Source organism: Eptatretus burgeri, chromosome 13, assembly GCF_056783735.1.
Source record: "Eptatretus burgeri isolate ZD-2024b chromosome 13, Ebu_testis_v1, whole genome shotgun sequence".
Classification (NCBI taxonomy): Eukaryota; Metazoa; Chordata; class Myxini; order Myxiniformes; family Myxinidae; genus Eptatretus; species Eptatretus burgeri.
This window is the reverse complement of record NC_140973.1, coordinates 77,223,880-77,249,296: the sequence shown is the minus strand read 5'-3', so window position 1 is coordinate 77,249,296 and position 25,417 is coordinate 77,223,880. Positions and strand designations below refer to the sequence as shown.

At 43.2% G+C, this 25,417-nt stretch overlaps 1 protein-coding gene across 6 annotated transcripts in view; it reads right to left on the bottom strand.

The window, feature by feature from the left end:
• LOC147014840 (prestin-like) overlaps positions 1–25,417 on the bottom strand; it is a 108,486-nt gene that overhangs the window by 15,710 nt on the left and 67,359 nt on the right. For 3 of the 6 annotated variants that reach the window (XM_085853212.1, XM_085853210.1, XM_085853211.1), the window contains 5 exons: positions 24,835–24,927; positions 22,134–22,220; positions 14,554–14,817; positions 12,628–12,682; positions 10,004–10,110 (listed from right to left, as the gene is read on the bottom strand). In XM_085853212.1, coding sequence (XP_085709338.1) covers positions 10,004–10,110; positions 12,628–12,682; positions 14,554–14,817; positions 22,134–22,220; positions 24,835–24,927 — 606 coding nt within the window. Of the gene's footprint in view, positions 1–10,003; positions 10,111–12,627; positions 12,683–14,553; positions 14,818–22,133; positions 22,221–24,827; positions 24,928–25,417 lie in introns of those variants that run through there. The other 3 variants (XR_015050923.1, XR_015050922.1, XM_085853213.1) reach the window with 3 other exon arrangements.

The following is a 25,417-nucleotide window of genomic DNA, read 5'->3' as shown; positions in this document are numbered from 1 at the left end:
AAGGATGAGACAATGTGATAATTTTTGACCAAGTTATAAAAATGATCAACATGATGTGGTACGAGTGACAGGTTATTAGCTGCAAAATGTCGAAAACCCGGTTTCGTTGAAGAACTTTAAAAATTTGACCTTTGCATAACCTTTAAAGGTCACAAAACAATGTTGTGGACATTAAAATAAGGAAACAGGATACGTGCTATAGCTTATTGGAGTTAGTTCATCGAAGAAGGTCGAAAACCCGGTTCGATTCCCACAACTTTGAAAATTTGACCTTTGTGACCTTTAAAGGTCAAGGATTATGACCTTTGGTGCAAAACTTCCTCTGGAACATTCCAGGAACAATATAACATCATATAGGCTATATGGCATTTCGCACTCCTCAGATTATCCATACTTTGATGAAATCAGCGTAAAAACAAACTTGAAGGGGGCGCCATGGACAAGGTGTTCGAGATAGAGCAAAATGGTTTCAAGACTTTAGGTGGGGAATGACCTCAAGATTATGCATAAAAAATATTGTCATCCGAGCTCTCAAAGTTTGGGCGGTCGTATGATTTTTATGTCAAAATTCGAAATTTTCTAAGTTCGTGACCTTGTGGCCTTGACCTTGGGACGAAAATGAAAAACCGAGCTCTGTGGGGCTATGCAGGTACCATTGGGCGAACCAAATACCGAAACCTCTGCCAGATTCGACAAACCCCTCGGAGAAGAAATTTTTTTATGTCAAAATTTGCAATTTTCTAAGTTGTGACCTTGACCTTGGGACGAAAATTTAAAATCGAGCTCCGTGGGGCTATGCAGGTGCCATTGGGCTAAACAAATACCGAAACCCCTGTCAGATTCGACAAACCCCCTAGGAGAGGATGCAAATTGAAATTGGCTACCCCCTAAAAACATGTTTTTTGGGCGTGGCTCCGCCCATAATGTGCGGACCACGCCCATTTTCAGGAAAACACAACTAGATCATGATATAAACCTCCCACCAAAATTTTGTCAGGATCGGATCAAAACCCACAGAGCTATACTCGGGACAGACATACAGACAGACAGACATACAGACAGACAGACATACAGACAGACACACAACAATAACGAATATGGTGGTCACTTTTTTTGTGAAAATATTTTTTCGTGAACCAATTATTTTTTTTGTGAAAATATTTTTTTGTGAACCAATAACTTGGGAAACACCTGGGAAACATACTCAGGTCCCCAGCATCAATTGTGACATCATATTAGTCCGGGAGCCAACCTGTGTACGAGGCTGTTTTAGGGTTGGACCTTACAGCCTCTGCTATAAAATTTTACACCCCCAGGATGTTTAGATATATGTTTGCAGTTCATGAAAACCAATGTTGGCAATTCATAAGCTCTTGCGAAAAATTTTGGCGGCCGTTTTTGTTTGAGGAAGATTTGAAAAATTTGATAAAACAGCAATTGTCAATAAAATTTCTAAAAAAATTAAAAAATCACATTCATGAAAAATAAATGTGAACTAAATGTAAGAATTCAATCAGTGCATTGTAAAATGACAAAAAAAATTGCCTTTGTGAAAGTAAACCTCGTAAAAGTACATAATTTTGTGAAAAATGCCTTAAAAATAACGTTTTTTGAAGATGGCCTTTAGAACTTTTCTCATCATAGGCAGATGCTGCATTAGAATACTAATTTCTCTTAATGTGATATGAACATGGTATCCATGGCTAATTAAAACAGCAAATTTGAGTGAGTTCTATCAATTTTTAAAGAGAAAATTAACATTTTTGTCAACCAAAGTTACCCCTACCCCCAAAATCCTCTTACTCTATTGAACACAGTTCGGTTAAGGTTTGCTGGATCCAGGTTGGGTACTTCACAGTTCACTCTTCAAAAGGAAAATTCAATGGTGTTTGGAGTGACATGGCCCTGGAGCAGACATACAACAATGAAGGGAAGACATCTCTGTTCAAAGGCATATCTCAGGCACCAGCTGCTCGAGATAAATATGTGAAAACAGCACCATTTCTCACAGCTGTATCAGAGAACATAAAGTCTATGGCTAATCTAGGCCAACAGGAATCTACTCATCATGGAGAAACACAGAAGCAGGCAACAGAAGAACATATGCATGTTGAGGAGATCAATAAAGTGATATGCCAGCAGATGATAAACCCATTCCAGTGTAACAACCAAGTGGATCTGCTCAATAGAGCAACTGGTGAGAAGGATGCTTCAAAAGACTTGGTCCATGCTCAAGCTAAGGGCATGGAAGCCATTATGAAAGCAGAAGAGGTGGTCTCTATTAAGATTGAACCACTGAAGCTGGTAACTTTCTCCTCACAGAAGAAATCAAAACCATCAAGGAAACAGAGTTTAATCAGGATCTATCAAGATGAGACTGCAACTACACGTGTGCTGTGTTTCTATCGAGATGCCGACCCAGTCACAAGACAGATTGCATTTTCCCATGAGTGGACAGACTATCCATCATCCCTGTTTGAGGTTGATCCACGCTTAGCACAGGGGGTTGTAATGCGCAAAGGCAACAAGTCTGATTTCGTGGCAGTGCTAATTGCTGAAGCTGAGCAGGATGTTGTTTTACAGCTGCCATCATTACCACAGAGTGACCTATACACAGTTTATCTGGTAGACACAATGCCATTTGTAAATAAATACCAAAAAATGGGTGCGAAAACATTTGGTGAACTTCCCCAGCTGTATCTTCGCAAGCAGGTGTATCCTGCAGTTGAAACCTGAAATGTGCAACTGTGTCAACATCATTGGTGATCAGTATGATTTTGATGATAGCCATACTTTGAAGGGTGATGAGCAGCAGAGGAGAAACCAGACAGACCAGGCAAGACAATTCTCACCATCCAAGAGTCTAGAAATTCCGGACTGGAATTTACTCATGAAGAATCCAAGAAATAAAGGAAATCTTCAGAACTTCATTGGCACTTCCCTTTGTGAGAGTCCTGAAGCTATTCCGGATAGAGTGACCATCATTCTTGGTGGTATGATGGAAAACAAAGGTCACACTCTTTCCATCACATCAGCATCAAGTTCAGTTCTGGACTTACCTTGTGAAGAACATGAAGAGGCAGACACAAGGATTATTGCTCATCTTGCGTATTGTGTGGAATATCTTGATCACCATCGAGCTGTTGTGCATGCAACAGATACAGACATAATTATGCTGTGTATATATCACTTCTGCTGCTTGAACACATTGCAAGAACTCTGGATACAACGGCAGAATCAATACCTACCTATTCATGAGCTGGTAGAAGTGTTGAGCAAGAAGTACCAGAAAATCCTCTTGATGTCGCAGCTACACTTCTGTGCACATATGTGTTGTGTGGATGTGACACAGTGAGCTACCCATTCAGAAGGGGAAAAGAAGAGGTCAGGTCAGGTATGGGAGCATGTGCCAGAACAGCGCGTCGCTGCGTCCACTTTCTGTCGGTACTCCAGGGGCCTCCGTCTGGCCATCCCCCAGGCAGATGCCAGGCCCATCCCCATCTCCTTGAGATGATGGTCAACCTGCTGCAACCATGAGGCACGTGGTCGGCCCACTGGCCTCCTCCACTCATGAGACTCCCTCGCTGAGAGAATCTGGTGAGCAGGATCAGCGTCAGGAAAACGAGCCACATGTCCATACAGCCGCAGCTGACGCTCACGGACTATGCAGGTAACAAATCTCATCCGAGTCTCTCTCTCAGCAACCGCTCGTTGGACACAAAATCCGACCAGCGATAGCCAAGGATTCTCCGAAGAGACCTGGTACCAAAGGAATTAAGTCTCCGTCTCAGATCCTTGGTCAAAGTCCAAGTCTCGCACCCATAGAGCAAGACTGGAAGTACCAAGGACCTGAAGACTCGGACTTTCGTCCTCCCGCACAGGTACCGGCAGCGCCACACCCCATGATCCAGTGAATCCATGACTCCCCAGGCCCGACCCAGACGTCTATTGACCTCCGGCTCACAACCTGCGGAGACATGAATATCACTGCCAAGGTAAGTGAATCTCTCCACGACCTCAACATCCTCACCACAAACAGACACAGACAGGACAGCAGCATCCAAGATGTCACCGAAAGCCTGGATCTTAGTTTTGACCCAAGAAATCCATAATCCCAATGGCTCCGACTCCTCATTCAGCACCTCGAGGGCCCCCAAGAGGATGTCTAAAGTCTCCGCAAAGATGACTGCATCATCTGCAAAATCAAGGTCTGAGATCTTGACATTGCCAAACGATGCACCGCAACTTGATCTCTCCGACATCCTCCCTAAAATCCAGTCCATACACGTGCTGAAAAGTGTGGGGGCAAGTACACATCCCTGACGAACTCCAGTAACAACTGGAAATAAGTCAGAGATGGTACCACCACACTTCACAGCACTCTCAGTACCAGAGTAGAGTTCAGACATCAGATCGATCAGTTTCGGTGGCACCCCACGAAGACCAAGAATCCTCCAGAGGACATCCCGATTCACTGAATCGAACGCTTTACAGAGATCAACATAGGCTGCAAGCAGCCCCTGCCGAAACTCTCGTCTGTGTTCGGTGAGGACACGAAGTGCAAGGATACGGTCAATCGTTGACCTCTTTGGTGTAAAGCCTGACTGCTCTGGACGCTGGTGCTCAAGCAGATGGTGGCAAACCCTATCAAGAATTATCCGAGCAAAGACCTTGCCCGGCACTGAGAGCAGCGTCACCCCTCGGTAGTTTTTGCAGTCTTGGCGATCACCCTTCCCTTTCCAGAGAGGGACAACAAGGCCCCTCTTCCAGTCAGTTGGGATGATGCCTGTGTTCCTGTGAAAAGAAGAGCGGCACAGGTTTCTCTGGGACTGATAGGAAACCTTCCCCACCTTGTTGATTTTGGAAGAGATAGTGAAATGGCAGCAACAGAATGTGTCATTGATGAGGCCAGAGTATACTGGACTGCTCTGCATGGCCAAAAAGGGTTCAGCTGTTTGGATACCCTCAGGCAGCATATGTTTGTCTCTTCAAAATTAGACCTTAGGTCACTGCCAGCAACAGAAGATGCGTTTTACTTCCTTGTTTTAAGAGCATTGTATCAATTGCTTCTGTATAGACGTGCACATCTCAGTGACCGAGCACTTCCCCCAGCCACAACATTTGGCAGAACCCTTATCAATGGAAAACTGGTCCCAATTCTCATGTCTAAGCCAGCCAAGCCAAACATAGACAAAACGGTGTCTTGCATGTGCAAATTATCCAAATGTCTGAAACGATGTTCATGCAAAAAGGCTGCTGTGCCTTGCTGAGTGACATGCATATGCCTTGGTCAGAGAGGTTCATGTGGTGGAGTTGTTTCAGAGAGTGACTCTTCCTCTGAAGAGGATGTTTCATGTCACAATATTGTGTTAATCCATTTCTAATTTTATCTTCCTTAAAACCATGGCATGTAAAAGTATGTTCTTGTTCCTGACCCCATTGATAGTCAAGCATTTCTGAGTTACATAAATCTTTTGTTGTTTGACATATAACCTTGTCAATTGAAGGTAGGTTAAATCTACACCAATTGTGATATAGGAAATGAACTCCTCTTTAATATGAGGGGTCATTTGTGTATATAGGTTTAGTGGTTATGATTTTAGGACAATATGAATTACCCCTACCCCCATCCTACATCTTCGCTTTTGCCAACATTTTGTTATCAGAGGGGGCTCGCAAAAGTGTTGACTGTGTTGTTGCGCAAGAGTTTCACCATTGCCAACATTGGTTTTCATATACTCAAAGGGTGTCTCTTTATGAAAATCAACACAAAAATTTTATAGCAGACCGGGCAATTTTTTTTTAATTTTGATCGGTTGGCTCCCGGACTATATCAAACGAAGAAGAAAAATTGTGACGCCTCTCTCTTGCCTCCCCTCTCTCGCCCCCCTCTCTCTCCCCTCTCTCCCCCTTCCTCTCTCCCCCCTCCTCTCTCGCCCCCACTCTCAGCCCCTCTCCCCTCCTCTCTCCCCTCTCCTCTCCCGTCTCCCTCTCTCGCCCCCTCCTCTCACCCCTCTCTTAAATTGTGATGCCCCTCTCTCCCTCCCCTCTCTTTCCCCCCCTTAAAAAACAAAAAATAAATAAATCAATAAAGTTTAATTGTGACGTCATTCGTGACGTCATAGCACCGTATCTTGTCATTGCTTGACAGATAAATGGCCGTAACTTGGGAACCGCTTGTCCGATTGATATCAAACCTTGAAAACGCACATACTCAGGTCTCCAGCGTCGATTGTGACGTCATACCAAACGAAGAAGAAGAATTGTGACGTCAATCGTGCAAAAAAAAAAAACATTAATTTTGACGTCATTCGTGACGTCATAGCACCATGTCTCGTCATTGGTCGACAGATAAATGGCCGTAACTTGGGAACCGCTCGTCCGATTCATATCAAACCTCGAAATGGCACATCCGCGGGTCCCCGGCAATATTCCTGGCAAATTTCAATCAGATCGGACCGGCGGTCATCGAGAAACGGCAGTCATCGAGAAACGGCGGTTGCAGACAGACAGACAGACAGACAGACACACTCACAGAGATTGCTGGAATTATAGATAGATGTTGACATCTGGGCCTTGAGTGAGCCATTCCACCCTTTGAAGGACTTCAACTTCCTCTTTCCTTTGCAAATAGGTTTTAATCATTCCAGATTAGTGTTTTGGATCATTATCTTGTTGTAAGAGAAGTTTGGACCAATAGGTGTTGCACCACTGGGGATAGCATGGTGGATTAAAAGATGTTTGTTCCTTGTTGGAGTCAATATAATCATCAATTTTCCAACACCAGTCGAGGATAGACACCCCACAACTTGACTTGAACATCCTCTCTGGTAATTGATGGCTTTAAGCTTTATAAGCTTCATGTTTTTTTTTCATAATCTCACATACCTTCTTTGATTAGATACAATTAACTAACTTTGACTCATCTGTCCAAAGCACCTTTGACCATTGTTCCATCGTGAAATTTTGGTGTTCTTGTGTACAATGTACATATTAACCTTTTAGTCTTATTTCCCTTTCTTCACAGAGGACTTCTTACTGCAACACATCCTTTAAGTCCCGATTTCAAAAGTGACCATCATACTGTTGATGGATGGACAATGACACCTTAGCTGTCTAATAAGGATGAGCCATACTTTGAAGATAAAGAAGACAACAGTTGAATTGACAACAGAATAAATATGTATTGTCAGACCTCGCTATTTGCGGATCCCATGTACTTGCGGTTTATACAATGCAACCTGCTTTAACATTAGCGGCCCTGTGCTTTACATACTGTATTCGCGGGGGTTTTTTTTGGCATTTTTGCAGTGTTTTTCATAGGATTATTGGTTTTCCCTCATGAATCATGAACCTCCAGGAATCTATCCCCCCCCTCCCTCCCCTTTCCATTGAAACAATGCCCGGCATCTTCATCTTGCTTTTGGCAGCTTGGCTGCCGGGTAGCTATCATTTTGTTGGGGTGCGACTAGGACGCTGATGTTGTGCTCCAATGCCAGTGCATTGGTACTTATTTCACCGGCCTCGGAAGGATGACAGGCTGAGTCAACCCCACCTGGTGTTAATTCAGTGGACAAGGGGCTCAAACTCAGGACTCTGAGATCCCAAGCCAGCTATCCTAACCACTTAGCCAACACCAGGCTTAATGCCCCGCCATTCGTGGAGTTGACATTCACGGCATTTTTCCGGGAACGTATCCCCCGCGAATAGTGGGGTCCGACTATATATATTGTTGTGGCTTCCCGCCCGTCGGCGTGCGGGCGACCGCTCTTAGCCAATGGCGGCCGCTCTCGCTCACCGAACGGACAAACCTAGTCGCAGCTTTCGGATAAACGCCAGAATCCAGCTACGGGTGTATCTTTAATCACACCACAGCCTTTTCAATACTCTACCCGCGCTACAGGGTCCGATCACCAAATGGTCGATTTACCTAATTAATCGCGCGGGCAGACTATCAAGAGACTGTACCTCAACGGGGCCTGCTTGAAAACGAGCCGCTAAGCAGCTCCCTCCGTTTGCGATTAGCCGAGCGGTGTATATCACCAAGCCCCGCCGAATCCAATTCTTTTGTCGGCTATTAAAAAGCCAGCTATATTCCGAACTCAATTATGGCAGTTCAATGAGGGAAAGGACACAACAAATGGGTGAACATTTAAACCATGACATTTATTTCACACCCGTAAGCAGTCAAGCAGTCATGTATGCAACCAATGCACGTATGGGACAAAACACAAGCAAGAAAAAGAACTACAACCGTCCTATTATTATTTATTTACATGCACTTAACAGCTCTAATTAAAGACATGGCGCCACAACGTTCATTCAAAGAAAACCCTGGAAAGAAAAGGGCAAGAACTGGGCCTCGTGGGCCTTTATAAGTCACGGAGCTGTGAAGACCGCAGGAGCTCCGAGAGACCACGCTGGTTACCTGTCACCTTCGTGGCGACTCGCTAGGCGCTCCTCGACGTCCCGTCCACACGGCAACTAGTGTAACCGCGGCTCGGCCCAGGCCTCGTCGTGCGACCTGGTCGATCGGGCCTAGTCGACAACGCCTCAGAGGAACGAACGGGCCTTTGCTCTCTCAGAGTTGATGCTCTCTTAAGAGCCCGCCCGTTCCTCAGCGTCGTTCGGACTGTCCCGGGGCCCGATCACCTCGGACCGTTTGCCGCTGCTTGGTGACTCCTCTCCGGCCTCTCTACAGCGACCCACTGTTCGGCACGGCACGGCAGGCTGCGCTCCAGGCTCCCGTCTCCTCCGGTCTCTCTCCAGCTCCTCACCGACTGCAGACTCCAGACTGACCCAGCTCCCAACGCGGCTCCACACAACTGCTCGCTTGACGTCTCTGCACGCCTTTATATGGGATCCGTGAGGTGAGGTTTTGATCTCCGATCTCTCACCTCTGACCCCCTGCTGGCTCTGCCCCTTTTTTCTTTTGATCCAAATTGTCGCGAAGCTCGGAGAGAGCGGACATGGGTGAAATAATCGACCCTTGCCCCGACGAAGGAGTCCCCGCGTCTGGTGGCAGAGATGTTGTTCGTGGGGAATTCGCCGTGGCTGGCGCAAAGATGGCGGCGCAATGGAGATGAAGGTGAGGCATTGCTGTTCATGGCGTAGGTGGTGAGGGGATGCTGTGGTGGTCGTTGTGGAGATGGTTGATGAGAGCGATGTTGGTGGTGGAGGTGGTTGTTGTGAAGCGGTTGGTCCAAAATAAAGATAGTAAAAGAATAATGGCTAACTGAAGATTCACAGTTTATTCACAGTATTATTCACAGTTATTCACAGTATAAAGCACACGAATAATTGCCCGTTAAACATCGGTGGGGAAATCTATCTGAACACAGACTTATCGACATAACTGATCCAAGGGCCTATATGGTGCTCTGTGAATTTTCACAACCGTAACAATATATATATATATATATATATATATATATCTTCTTCTTCCTCTTTCGGCTGCTCCCGTTAGGGGTCGCCACAGCGGATCATCCGTATGATCCGCATCGTGATTTGGCACATGTTTTACGCCGGATGCCCTTCCTGACGCAACCCTGGTCGCCTCTTACGACACAGGGATATGGTACACCTATTTTAACCGGGGTATACACCGGCCCAGTATACTGGTACTCATTTCGCCGACCTCGGAAGGATGACAGGCTGAGTCAACCCCCTGGTGTATTAATTCAGTGGCCCAATGGGGCTTGAACTCAGGACCTCTTGGATCCCAAGCCGCTGCCCTAACCACTGCGCCAACACCAGGCATATATATATATATATATATATATGTATATATATATATATATATATATATATATATATATATATATATATATATATATATATATATATATATATATATATATATATATATATATATATTTCTCGTTTTCTCTCTTCCCCTCTCTTTCTCAACAAGGAGACAAGTGAACACAAGAGCTCATTTGAATCGAAGTCTATTTTTGGCAGAAACCATTAAGTTGATACTAAAACACAGACAGGACATAACCTGCAAACAAGAGCAAACGGCAGCATGGATGGTGGGGAAGATTCGGCGAGCTGATGTCTGGCAATGTCTAAACAGGCCGGAGCGTTGTAACTGCAGGTGTATGGAGTCTGACAGCCACAAAAACAAAAATCACATGGCATGTTAGTGTAGTGGAATACATCTTATATTTCCCTCTCAATCAGGAGATAAACCATTTCACCAATACCAGTCAACACATTAACCTACTCTGCTGATTTATTCCAATTAACTTGAAATATATACCATTGCTGGAATTGGGTGATGCAGGAAGCTCATGGTATGGATGGACACATGCCTGTTATGTTGGTGAGCCAGGGTGGTTCTTTGCCAAACAGCAAAACCAATGCCTTGAAGATGTCAATAGCACCATACAGGACCCAAATGAGCCTTGTTGAAAAAATAAATCATTCCCAAATAATATCATCTCTACACTAGTTATTCAGCAAACTTAGAACTTCCATCCATTTGAAAATGTGAAGTTGTGTAAACTTATAAAAAGAGGAGATTCCTATGAAATTATATCGTGCAAGAAAATATTTTACATCATTTATTAGTTGTAGTTAATACTCCATTTAAGTTCGCAGGCCATTAAAGTTTGCAGGCCATCAAAATTAGAGTTTGAAGGCCTCCAATCATACATGCATTTTTGCGAAAAGCATAGTGGTGACGACAAAAATAAAGAAATCTTAAATTGCAGTTTTCACTCATTTATGGTCCTGCACATACAGTAGCTTCCTGATGAAACTACACTACGTGGCCAAAAGTATGTGGACACATGCTCATCCAAAATCTCGTTCCAAAATCATGGGCATTAATATGGAGTTGGCTTCTCCTTTGCTGCTATAATAGCCTCCACTCTTCTGGGAAAGCTTTCCACGAGATGTTGGAACATTGCTGCAGGGATTTGCTTCCATTCAGCCACAAGAGCATTGGTGAGGTCAGGTAATGATGTTGGGCATTTAGGTCTGGCTCGCATTCGGCATTCCATTTCATCCCAAAGGTGTTCGATGGGGTTGAGATCAGGGTTCTGTGCAGGCCAGTCAAGTTCTTCCACGCCGATCTCGAAAACTATTTCTGTATGGACCTTGCTTTGTGCATGGGGGCATTGTTATACTAAAACCGGAAAAGGCCTTCCTCAAACTATTGCTTCAAAATTGGAAGCACAGAATCATCTATAATGTCATTTTATGCTGTCGTGTTACGATTTCCCTTCACTGGAACTAAGGGGCCTAGCCCGAACCATGAAAAACAGCCCCACACCATTATTCATCCTCCACTAAACTTTACAGTTGGCACTGTGCATTCGGGCAGGTAGTGTTCTCCTGGCATCCGACAAACACAGATTCGTCCGTCGGACTGCCAGATGGTGAAGCGTGATTCATCACTCCAGAGAACGCGTTTCCACTGCTCCAGAGTCCAATGGCGGTGATCTTTACACCACTCCAGCCAACGTTTGGCATTGTGCATGGTGACCTTAGACTTGTGTGTGGCTGCTCAGCCATGGAAACCCATTTCATGAAGCTCTCAGCGAACAGTGCTTGTGCTGACTTTGCTTCCAGAGTCAGTTTGGAACTCGGTAGTGAGTGTTGCAACCGACAACAGACGAGTTTCCTGCGCGACGTGCTTCAGCAATCGGCGATCTCATTATTTTGTGCTTGTGTGGCCTACCACTTCAAAGTGAGCCGTTGTTGCTCCTCGACATTTCAACTTCACAATAACAGCACTTACAGTAGACCGGGGCAGCTCTAGCAGGGCAGATATTTGACGAACTGACTTGTTGGAAAGGTGGCATCCTATGAGGGTGCCACGTTGAAAGTCAATGAGCTCTTCAGTTCGGCCCATTCTAATGTCAGTGTTTGTCTCTGGCGATTGTATGGCTGTGTGCTTGATTTTATACAACTGTCAGCAATGGGTGTGGCTGAAATAGCTGAATCCATTAATTAGAAGGGGTGTCCGCATACTTTTGGCGATGTAGTGTATGTGGGAGAAAATAATCAAGACCTTCGCAGTGGTTGTGGTTCCATATCTGACAGTCTTCTGTAATCAGACCATAAGACCTACACCCTTACCTACCATTTATCAGATTAGAGCTTTGAGGGCAATTTGATTAAAAGATTGTGATGTGCATGTAAAAGGACTTTTTTTCTTGTCCTTTTCTTAGACTCTTCTCCTGTGATAGCTAGGATATCAAAATAAGGTAAATATTTGTACTTGAGCCTTTATTATAGCTGCAGTGTCCTCACATTACGTCCCTCTACCCTCAGCCCTCTCCCTTCCAACTCTGCATCCTCACGTCATCCTCCACATTGGGAGTTTGTGTCGAAGTGGTGTGGATCTGTACTAGGATGAGAATGACACGTCAGCTCGGCCAAATGAGTTGTTTTTTTTTTGCAATTGCAGAAAAACCTTAAACTTTCCACTATATTGCAAATTTTCAAATAAAACACTGTACGATTGTCCAGTTTTTTATTCCCCTGAAACTCCGGTCAACCATACACAGGGAAATTGTGCAGAGTCCAGCATCATACAGACAAACCATCAGCTCTGTTAATCATCCCACGAGGTGATTTGAAATGCACAAATATCTTGCTGACTGAAGACGTTACCGTGGCAGTTTGCAATGAAAACATCCACCCCAATCCTCTGGTATTCCTCCATGACCTAAGCAAAATCAAGAGAGAAACAATTAGTTCCACAGACTACCTGACCAGGTGTGTCTGTGTCTGTGTCTGTGTCTGTGTCTGTGTCTGTGTCTGTGTCTGTGTCTGTGTCTGTGTCTGTGTCTCTGTCTCTGTCTCTCTCTCTCTCAAAGCTTACAGGAAGTAAAGAAGAAGGGCTATGCAATGCTACAGACTAGAAAGCAAACATTTGGAATCCATTTCCTTGGGAATGAAAATAGAGTTAAGACAGCTCGAAGGCAATAATCTACATTGTTTGATCGAGAAGGGATGGAAGGAGATAGGAATGAGGGGAGGGAAGCAGCGTATGGCACATGAAGAAATGGGATTACTAATTCTTCAATATATTCCGGTGAAATAAATAGATGGCTCTGAATAAATTAGGACATTACGAGGTCCGTCTAAAAAGTAACGGGACTGAGCCTGCTGTGTGCTCCACTTACACAACTTGAATGAACAGGTTGCGTCACAGTCTTTCGCAACATTCCACCAATATATATGATTGGTGATGGTTGACTGCGCTCATTGTGTGATTTTTTACAGGTCGTGCTTTACACGTTGTCCAGTCTGAGTCGTCGCTCTATGAGTCGTGAGCAGAGAGCCAATCTGAAGTTTCTTGCCAAGTTTGGCAGAATATCTTCCGAATCCTTCGCAATGCTGCACTAGGTCTCCGGGGAAGAAACGATGTCACGTACACGTGCATTTGAATGGTACAAGAGGTTCAAAGAGGGAAGGGAGGAGGTTGAAGACGATCAACGGTCTGGAAGACCTTCAACGAGCAGAACGGCGGACAACATCGAGCATGTGAAGCAGATGGTGCGTGCAGATTGTGGACTCACGGTGTGGATGATTGCTGAGGAACTTTCCATCAACAAGGACACTGTCAGGAGCATCATCCCTGAAAATCTCAAAATGCGCAAGGTGTGCGCAAAGATGGTCCCCAAGTTGTTTCCCAAGGACCATAAACAGCAAAGAGTCACTGTCTGTCAAGACATTAGAGCGCCTCGAGGACGATCCAGACCTGCTTGGGAGAGTCATTACTGGCGATGAATCGTGGATATTCGAATACGATCCCGAGACCAAACGGCACAGTCATCAGTGGAAAAGTCCGGCATCACCAAGACCAAAGAAAGCAAGGATGTCGAAGTCGAAGGTCAAAGTGATGCTCATCGCGTTTTGTGACATCAAGCGCATCGTTCACTTCGAGTTTCTACTACAGGGTCAAACAGTGAATCAATATGTGTACAAGGAGATCCTCCAGTACCTCATGAGATCAGTCTGGGACAAGAGGAGGCATCTGTGGGAGAACAACACCTGGGTGCTCCACCATGACAATGCCCCTGTTCACAGTGCCCTGAGCATCCGACAGTTTCTGGCGGAGAGGAACGTGCCAACTCTGGAGCAATCCCCGTATTCGCCAGACTTGGCTCCTTGTGATTTTTTCCTATTCCCCAAGCTTAAGGGGGTGATCAAGGGGACCCAATTTCCTGATGTGGAGGTCATCAAAAGGGCCGTGACAACGGAGTTCCGGAGGATTCCAGAAGAAGCCTTCCGGGGGTGCATCAAAGCATGGAAGAACAGGATGGACAAGTATGTGAGACTGGAGGACAACTGTTTTGAAGGGGACAAGCCGTGATTTCAATATATTTTTTGGAATAAAATTTCTGTGAAGTCAGTCACGTTACTTTTTAGATGGACCTCATGTGTGATGAAGCGCAGGTCCAGGAACTATATTTGCAAGCCAAGAAGCATTCACGTAACACCAGATAGACAAGTTAAAATGTTTGTGCTGATTGGAGAATGAAAAAATAAAGGGTTGCAATGGAAGATAAAGTTTGATGAAGGTAATAATACATTTTTCAGGATCTTGACACCAACAGTATCAATAAGGTTCACAGGACTGAAGTCCAGAACGATGGTGTGGATGGCAGGAACTTGTGCTGCTGAATCACTGTGGTCCTCTTGACCCAGCATAGATTCAGCAGCATCAGAGCTCACGTTGGAGCGATTTTCTCGCAACCCGCCCGGCAGACCCCGAAGTTCATCACACATGTCAGTAATATTCATCTTTTGGGCAGATTGTGATGGCTTGTCCAAGGGTTCTGCTACCGGTGTCACCTGAAGGTTGTCGTGAGTGAATGAGAAAGGTTATCAAGAAACATGAGGACAGAAAATATTTCTGGATAATTAACGGGTTTAATTTTTCTTTCCGATAGCAATGAGGCTGATGGTGTAGCTTGCACATAAACATCATGCATAAGGACATTAGAAAACGTCAGTGTACTTTTTAATTACTTCCTAAAAAGCGGACAGGTCAACCTGGGATCCCAGCATCATGAGCCAGGTGTTCAGATCGGAAAACCCAGAACATTTAGTATCATTCATTTGTTTTTTAAGTTAATGAACATAGCAGCAAAGAAAATAATCTAAGTTTACTCCGCTAATGCGATGTAGAGTTAATATGGCCTCGTACAATTATCGAGATCAATGTGCATGATACAGCAAACTGACTCATAGCAGACTGCAGTCGGTTTGAAATGGCCAATCCACGCAGGGGCGTCGTTGGGCACATGCATTTTGCTCTGCCCCAAGTCTATTTAACTCCTTGGAATACGATAGGCCACTTTATAAGGATTAGCCAATTTTTCTACACGTGCCACTGTGCTAAATGTTTATTCGGGAGTGGGATAGATCTGAAGTTTGAGGGGGGCTGGGCCCCAAATGTTTTTGGGAGCTAGCGATGTCTCTAAATCAACGATCAAGTGATTCAATCCGACCCCATCATCAGTTCTGAACTGTGACGTTTTCGACATGTGTGAATGACATTTTGAGATGTGTGAAGTTGTGAAATCTGTGAAGTTTTGATTGTGGGAAGTTTTGAGATGTGTGAATTGACAGAACTATTGATTCTTGGTAGAATCCCAAGAATTGGCATAAGTATTTCAGCCACAAGAGTCAAACACTTGGCATAAGTATTTCAATCCTGACAAATCTCACTCTCTCACTATGATATCTCTCACGAGGATATCTCTCACTATAATGGGGCAACTTAGCTAAATATAGCATAACAATTGTGCATTTTGTGAGGAAAGCACCAAATTTGGCACACTCGTAGCCTATCATATTATGAACAGATTTGGATATTGGGCCATCTCAAATTCAGCCGTTGATGGCTGTGGCAGCCATTTTCCACTGGCATCAAAAATTTTGAGATGGCCCAATATCCAAATCTGTTCATAATATGATAGGCTACTAGTGTGCCAAATTTGGTGCTTTCCTCACAAAATGCACAATTGTTATGCTAAGTTGCCCCACTACTAGGATATCTCTCACTGCGATATCTCTCACTGCGATATCTGTCACTGCGATATCTCTCGCTGCGATATCTCTCGCTGCGATATCTCTCGCTGTGATCTCTCTCGCTGCGATATCTCTCGCTGCGATATCTCTCGCTGCGATATCTCTCGCTGCGATATCTCTCGCTGCGATATCTCTCGCTGCGATATCTCTCGCTGCGATATGTCTCGCTGCGATATCTCTCGCTGCGATATGTCTCGCTGCGATATCTCTCGCTGCGATATCTCTCGCTGCGATATCTCTCGCTGCGATATCTCTCGCTGCGATATCTCTCGCTGCGATATCTCTCGCTGCGATATCTCTCGCTGCGATATCTCTCGCTGCGATATCTCTCGCTGCGATATCTCTCGCTGCGATATCTCTCGCTGCGATATCTCTCGCTGCGATATATCTCGCTGCGATATCTCTCGCTGCGATATCTCTCGCTGCGATATCTCTCGCTGCGATATCTCTCGCTATGATATCCCTCGCTGTGATATCTCTCACTGTGATATCTCTCACTGTGATATCCCTCACTGTGATATCCCTCACTGTGATATCCCTCACTGTGATATCTCTCACTGTGATATCTCTCACTGTGATATCTCTCACTGTGATATCCCTCACTGTGATATCTCTCACTGTGATATCTCTCACTGTGATATCCCTCACTGTGATATCCCTCACTATGATATCTCTCACTATGATATCTCTCACTAGGATATCTCCCACTGTGATATCCCTCACTATGATATCTCTCATGGTGATATCTCTCACTGTGATATCTCTCACTGTGATATCCCTCACTGTGATATCTCTCACTGTGATATCTCTCACTGTGATATCCCTCACTGTGATATCTCTCTCTCTCTCTCTCTCTCTCTCTCTCTCTCTCTCTCTTTCTCTCTCCCTCTCTCCCTCTCTCTCTCTCTCTCTCTCTCTCTCTCTCTCTCTCTCTCTCTCTCTCTCTCTGTATGTCACAGGACCATCTGGCAAACCCTCCCATCTACTTTCTAACGTTTCGGTGCCATCACGACAATTTGAAAACATAATGGAGCTGTCTTCGTGCATTTGAAGCCTTTTGGTCAAAACCCATTGGTTGGACAGCTGGCCTGAATACACTCACCATTGTAAGCAGGAGAAGCATAGGCCTACGTCCGCCATTTTCTTGCTGCGGTACACCTAAAGACGTCTTTGGAAGTCTCACATTCACAATCGACATGCCCTACAACTCTTCCATTTAGTGTAAAACAACCAAAATGACTGTTAAAAGGATCATCAAGTATCTGAAGATCAGAACAGATAAGTGTCACAGCCCTTGTGGAGGCAATAGGCCTCAGGCTTCAGGCCTTGTATTGGTCTATGGGCCGGTGTAATTACAATCTATCCGAGCTATATAGCCACAATGTATTATATAATATGCACATAAGCAGTGGCCATGGTTTTCCTTCATGTACGTAACCTGGGTTATTCCACATTTTCTAGAGTGATTGAGGCAGCGATCTGTTGCCAATACACTGCCTAAATAAAGTGACGAGCCATTTGGATAATAAATGAAGGTTTTCGCTCAACTGAGCTTGCCACACTTATCTGCCAGGCAGTTCTCATTGTGTGGGATGAAGCACCCATGGCACATCGTCACATGCTCGAGCCACTGAACTGGACGTTGCGTGATCTGTTGCAGGAGGATTTGCCATTCGGAGGCAAGGTAATTATACTTGGTGGTGACTTCCGCCAAGTCATGCCAGTAGTGAAGCGTAGTTCATGGGCACAAATAACCGATGCATGCATTAAATGCTGTGCTCTCTGGCAGTACTTCCACAGCGACGCAAAAATATGCGAGTACGGCAAGAAATATGCCAAATGCCTTCTTCGACTCGGTTCCCATCGTGTGCTGCCAGTTTTTTGGCTGCTGGTTGCATCATTGGTTAGGGGCACAGCTATGCCACTGATGCAGTGCCCCAATTACCAGTATACTGGTGCTCATTTCACTGACCTCAGAAGGATAACAGGCTGAGTCATCCCCCATGGTGTTAATTCAGTGGAAATGGTGCTCAAACTCAGGACCCGAGGATCCCAAGCCACCACCCCAACCATTAAGCCAACACCAGGCTCCTGCAACTAAGTAATTAGCCCAGGAGCATTAGTATAGGGATAGAAAAAAAAATGCAGAAAGCTGATTTTTTCAGGGATGGTTCTCTGATATCTCCTGAGTAAAAGTGCATAAAAATCCCGAAAAATCCCGTTTGTGCTAAACGCGTGGGAACGCGAAATCCAAGATGGCCGCCGTTTCGTTAATTCCGTCAGCCGGAAATCAGCTAATATCACATATGGTCATGTTATACATGATCCTTGGGGTTTTAAGGTATGAGGAATTCATTCCCGATGTTATTTTTCCATATAAACCATCATTTATTACATCAAAATTGATATCATGGCCCTTTTTTAAATAAAGAAAGGTGAGCTTAAATAAAGAAATAAAGACATGTGAGCGGTTGAACAAAATAAATTTTGTACAAGTGCATTATACATGCATGGGATACATATGACACCAACCAATGTTAACCGGACAAATGAATATAATGGATGTCAATTATCATATTTATTGGATGTGACGAAACTGTTTTTTGTTGATTTGTAGGTTTCCAGCATTAATGTGTTGACACCGATGGGCATATTTTATTAATTTAAAAATTGGTGGTATCAATTGAGCCTCCTTATTTTGGTTCAAACAATGTCTTTATCCTGCCCTAATATACTTCTCTTTATGTTTCAGATGAATAAAGCGTGATGGCAGCCCAGGATATATGTCGACTCTGTGACAAGGTCATCACTTCAGAAGCTAGCGTAATTACCACAAAAGGACTCAACAACATCCTAAAAATCAGTGCGGAACTCCAGGATAGGGTTGACAAAAAACTTCTGCAAGAGCATCCTCCGATCCCAGCCCATATATCTTGTAAAACTAATTACACTAGACCTTCTTACGTTACAAAACGCAAGAACATGGCTATGGGAGGTGATGATAATGATGGAGATGGAGAAAGTAAAGTTATTTGCCATTCCCACGTTCCCACTTTTAATATCAAAACACACTGCATATATTGTGGAAAGTACATGGACACTGATCAGCATAATAAGCTAGCTATAAATCGACGTGAATATATCCACAAGGCTGAAACAACATAACTCCTCTCATCCATCATAGCCAAAGCACAAGAACGAGATGATACTTGGGGTAAAGAAGTTTACATCAGAGTCCAGAACGTTGGGGATCTTGTAGCAGCTGAGGCAAAATATCATCATCACTGCCAAGTTCAATTCCACAAAACCCGTGCTTTTGAAAAGAAGCTGAATGGACGCCCCTCTGGTTCTGTGGATGATTTAAAACAGCGAGCTTTCGAAAAACTTTGTGAAGACATAGATTCTAGTGATATCCATCAGTACTCGATCATTGATCTCGAAAAACTCATGCAAAAGTTCTCTGCCAATAGAGAGTGTTATACAGCTAAACATCTGAAAACAAAACTCCAGGAACATTATGGTGATCGCCTCATAATAACCAGTGAACATGGAAAAGAGACCATTTACACGTTTTTAGATGAAGCAAGTAGAATACTTAGAGATAGTTACAAAGCAACGGGATTAACAGCTGAGAATATAGTAGACATGGCAGGAACTCTAATAGAGGATCAGATGCGGTCAATGCGATATGATACGTCTCATTATTCCAAGTTTTCAGATTTAAAGAGTAGTGATAATATGGTATCTCCACTTTTATTAAGGCTTTCATCACACCTGATAAAAGGCAATAAATGTGAACGTCGTGTACTTAGCTTATCACATGGTATAACAGCTGCTGCTCGCCCAAGATCGTTTGTATCGCCTATTCTGTTGGCGATAGCTGTGTACATCAACACTAATCTTGAGTCTCGTGAGCTTGTCGATATGCTAAGTAACATATCTTTTGCGGATGACTATCGAGAGGTGTCGAGACTTTATGATGCATTACTTCCGACAACAGAGAAGGAGTATGACTGGGAAAAATGTATCTCCGGATATTGTGTTTGAACTTGAAATGTCGGTGGCTTGTAGCCCAGCCTTCTTTTCTTGGCAACCACAAGAACAAAGCTAGATTTATCTCTGCTCTGATGGCTTCTTTAACCCGTAATGGTATAACATGCTGACAAAGCCAAGCAGATGCAGATTTCCTCATTTGTAACTCAGCTATCGAGCTTGCCGAGGGATGTGATCGTCCAGTTATTCTGGTGGGAAAAGATACAGACTTATTGGTTATGCTGATCGACAGATCTTGTCCAAACTTGTACATGCAATATGCAAATAATGCCATTTATAGCACAGACTGTATCAGAGAGGCTTTGCATGTGAGTGTTAGGGACCATCTGCTTGTCTCCCATGCTATCATAGGGTGTGATACTGTTTCTGCAATGTACAAAGTGGGTAAAAAGACAGCCTTAAATGTGTTACAGAATAAGGACTGCAAATTCCTTGATATTTTCAAGGCAAATGACGCTACTCATGAACAAATTGCCAGGGCTGGGGAAATGTTTGTCTTAACGTTATATAATGCGAACGAGACGTGTGTGTCCCTTGACAACTGCCGATTTTTATCATACCTGCTAATGATGAAAAAGACTCGAAAGAAGAAATCCTCATCTTCTTCATCATTTCAACTTGAGAGCTTACCTCCCACATCTGCAGCTATGAGATATCATGCTTATCGGGCCTACTATGTTGTGCAGGAATAGTTGGGCAACTCCTTACAGGCAATTGACTGGGGTTGGGAATGCAATGATGACATGCTCATCCCAATCTACACAGACAGACCACCTGCATCTGATTCTGTATTGGGCATGGTGTCATGTGGGTGTAAAACCGGTTGCGGGAAACAGTGTTCATGCCGCAAAGCTGGTCTAGACTGTTCAGCCATGTGCTCGACATGCATTGGGCAGAACTGCACTAATGCATGTCCACTTGATGGTAACAATAGTGACAATGAATAAAGTTAAATGGAATCATTTGATACGATAAGAAAGCACTATCAATTTCATTTTTAACTTTTTCATTTTCTCTGGCAAAGTTATCATCAATGTACATATATATGCTTACATGTGCATCCTTCCATTTTCCTTTTAAAATAGTATAACTGTGTTTGAATAAGATTATAATGGGAGAAGTCATGATAATTCCAACACTATTTTCATTTCACATGTGACCTCATCAAATTCTCATTTGGAAATGTCATTTCACATAAGATTTTCATGAGTTCCCATGTAATTCTCATGCTTGTGAGTTACCATGAGAACAGTTGGTGTGGGTTCTAAAGGAAATATAGTATAATGTGTAATAATATAATGCATCAGAAACATTGAAAATAACATATTACAGTACTACTGGTGTCATGATGGACTAATCTATGTTGAAGATGACTGACGGATCATTGCCGATGCCTTTTTTTTGTAATAAATTTACCAAAATTTCGATTTAGAGGGTTATAATGACTTTAGAGATTAAAAAAGGACATCACTAATGAATTTCCCATACCTTAAAACCCCTAAAATCATGTATTACATGACCATATGTGATATTAGCTGATTTCCGGTTGACGGAATTAGCGAAACAGCGGCCGTCTTGGATTTCGCGTTCCCATGCGTTTAGCACAAACGGGATTTTTCGAGATTTTATGCACTTTTACTCAGGAGATGTCAGAGAACCATCCCTGAAAAAAAAATCAGCTTTCTGCATTTTTTTTTCCATGTTTCTCAGTGTTCTTCACTTAATGCTCCTGGGCAAAATGGTGAACTAACAAATGCTTCCAAGAAACGCTGCAATGGCTAATCATAATACTGTACATCACTGGTGGCATACGCATAGAAGATAACATATCTTTGCAAGCAACACCACAACAGACAGAAAAGGTATGGAAAATCAACAAATTGAAATGTTTAAAGCAATGTCATAAATTCTCTGGGCGTGATGAGAAAAGAAAAAAAAAATACATACTCGAGAGGTGAATGGATTTTTCTTTCAGATAAAGTACACGAATACTGACATTTGTGCAAAATATTGCATTTCACCTTTATCACCCTGCTGAAAAGTTTTGGTCTCAGTTTCCGTGCCACCTTCCGTCTGTTTGCAGTCACTGCCTGTGGAAATATTCCTGTCTGTAGAGAAGGAAAGATTTGTCTTTGGTTACAGAACAAATCAGCATTCCCCGAGACATTCTACCGTTGCATTGGGATCCAGCTAGTAAGTTTAATGCTATGGCTTATACCGTGACGACATCAGGTGGTTGTTGAGTTATTTAAATTATCCTTGTGTTGTTGAGTGAAGACGTCAACTCGAATGGCGCTGGGAACAGCGCGTGCGTCTGCTGGGCTGAACAGATTATGCTTTCTATCCCAATGATAGTCAGGATCTGCATCCGGACCTGAACCAAAATCTAATCAACTCGCCCTTGGCAGACACCCAACCTGTCAACCAAGTTTCGTCAGAATCTGTTTATAACCTTTTGAGATATCCTGCTCACAGATAGACAGACAGGGGTGAAAACGTAACCTCCATCTACCTCCGGTGGCAGAGGTAATAAACTGGACTTGAGTATAATGAAAGCCACTACTACTTTACTTCCCTGATCGTGACTACCACTTTGATCGTCATGGGGAATATCGTGTGCTCCTCTGATGCAGAGAGCTATCCGTGTGGTAGCCTCGCTCCTGGTATGTCCAACCAAACAAGGCAGGTCAAAGGGTAGGATACCGACTGAGAAGTCACAGTTATAGGACAGATTGAGGTTCTCCAGCTTTTTAGCAGCTTATCGAATGGAAGTTTTCCATGACTTCAAACTACACTAATAGGAGTGGTGACCATCAGTGTAATCCCCAAAGTTGGTTGGTGGGAAAGCTAAGAGAGAAATATCCAACCTTGGTCGACCCAACCACGACAACTACAGCATTATCAAACCACCACCTCTATTTTGGAGATTTTTTTTAAATCTCTACCATGAGCTTCAGCAATTAAGTGTAAAATATTTTATCTCTACTGTGAGTTGCTGCTGATGGCATGGTTGGTGGGGACAATCAGCAAAGGGTGGTTACAGGAGGGGCAAAGTTAAGGATACCAATGCCAGGAGATTAAATAATAATATGGAAGAGTTTGAAGTTCAGTATGTAGCGAGGACTACGATATAGTTACAGTAAGTGAGACTTGGTTGAATGAAGAGAGTAGTTGGAGGGCAATACTAGAAGGTTGAAGATGTATAACAATAGGTGTGATTATAAAAGGAAAATATGAGAGATGTGGCAATGTGGGTAAAAATACAAGATTGTATCGAGAGTAAGGTCAGGCTGTTAGATTTCAGGAAGGCAAGCTTTGTATGTACAAGAAGAGAGTTGAGTGCTTTAGATTAGGAAAAGTGAACGTGTGGGCAATTTGCATCAGAGGAATGGGCAACCTTCAAGGAGCAATTGTGTCGGGCGGAGAGTAGCAGACATACAAATAATATACATCTAAGAGCACTTTCTTCTTCATCCAGTGAGGTGTAAAAGCATAGGCAGAAAGAGATGTGGGTCGATGAGTAGGGAGGTAAAGCAGTGTTATTAAGGAAAATAAGAAGGCATTCATTAGATATTAAACAACATGACGAGAGCTTGACATCAGTGTCGGAGTAAACAGAAGATAATTAAGAAAATAACTCTGCAAACCATAAGAGAATATGAAAAGGAGATGGCCAAAGACAGTTTAAACATAACAGCAAGACAATCTTTAAGTGTATAAGGGGTGAAGAAAATATTGAGAGAAATGTGGACCCCTTTAAGAAATGGCAAAGGATAATTGGTAGATGATGTGATGATAGTGAGGTGGGAGGCTTATTAAATATATATATATATATATATATATATATGTATATATATATATATGTATATATATATATATATATGTATATATATATATATATATATATGTATATATATATATATATGTATATATATATATATATGTATATATATATGTATATATATATATATATATATATATATATATATATATATATGTATATATATATATATATATATATATATATGTAGTTTGTTTTTTTTCTCCTCAACTACATTTACACAAGAACAGTCAAGGGAACTTGCAATAGCTGAGCGTATCTATCTCAGAGGTGAGCAAGGGCTTCATGTGAAGATCCAAGTAGAAGTGGAGGAACTGAGGCAATGGCTAGGAAAACAAAGGGATGATAAAGCTCTGGGGCCAGATAATGTGATCTAAGAGCACTCACTGAGGGAGGTGGCTGAGCAGATAAGCATGATGTTTATGGATATCTTTAACAGCTCAGAGGAGTCAGGACAGGTACCAGAGGGTTGGAGTAGCAAATGTAACATGGAAGAGCAGCAAATACAACAACCTGATTTAAGAAAGGATCCAGAGATGAATTGGGGAACGATAGACGTAGGTGAGTTTGACTTCAGTTGTTGGGAAGATGTTGGAGTCGTTAATTAAGCAACGGATAGGGAAACATTAGAATAACTTCAAATTAATTAAAGATAGCACAGATTTTTCCAAGGGAGATCATGTTTAACCAATGAATTGGAGTTGTACGAGTTGGCAGTTTCTTACTGGGTCGACGAGGAAAGCTCAGTGGATGTAATTTATCTGGACTTTCAAAAAAAATCTTCAAAGAGAAAGCAACTTGAGGGTAAATTGGTGAATTAAACAGAGAATTAAAAAATAATCGTCAGTAGTTTTCCTTAGTGCGTGTGCCTTACAGCCGACCTTCCTTTCCAGGGCAGCCATGTACAGCTCCGCATTGGCAAAGTAGAGCGAAGAGTTTGCCTGGAAAATCTTCACGCCTGGCACTTCCTGGGCCTGTGGTTACCGCAGTAAGAGAGCACACACACACACACACACACACACACACACACACACACACACACACACACACACACACACACACACACACACACACACACACACACACACACACACACACACACACACACACACACACACACACACACACACGTGACCGAGCAAGTATAAATCACCAGTTAGTAGCCACCATCTTTCACCATCTTTCAAATTCAAAAATCTTTTTGATGTTCTGTGACTCTTACACTCAACTTGTGACGGTGTGACCTCAAATTTAACTCCAATGTATTTACTTTGATTTTTTTGTTTGTTTGTTTGTTATCTCCTGGTGATCATCTAAGAACCATAATGTTTTTTATTGAAATTTTATTTGAGTCTGATAGGGCTGTGCAAAGAGAAAAACAGCAACAAAGAAAACAAAACAAGGAAGCAGATGGACTATGACCATACCAGGTCAGATTTGAGGAGAATGAACACAGTGAAGTTC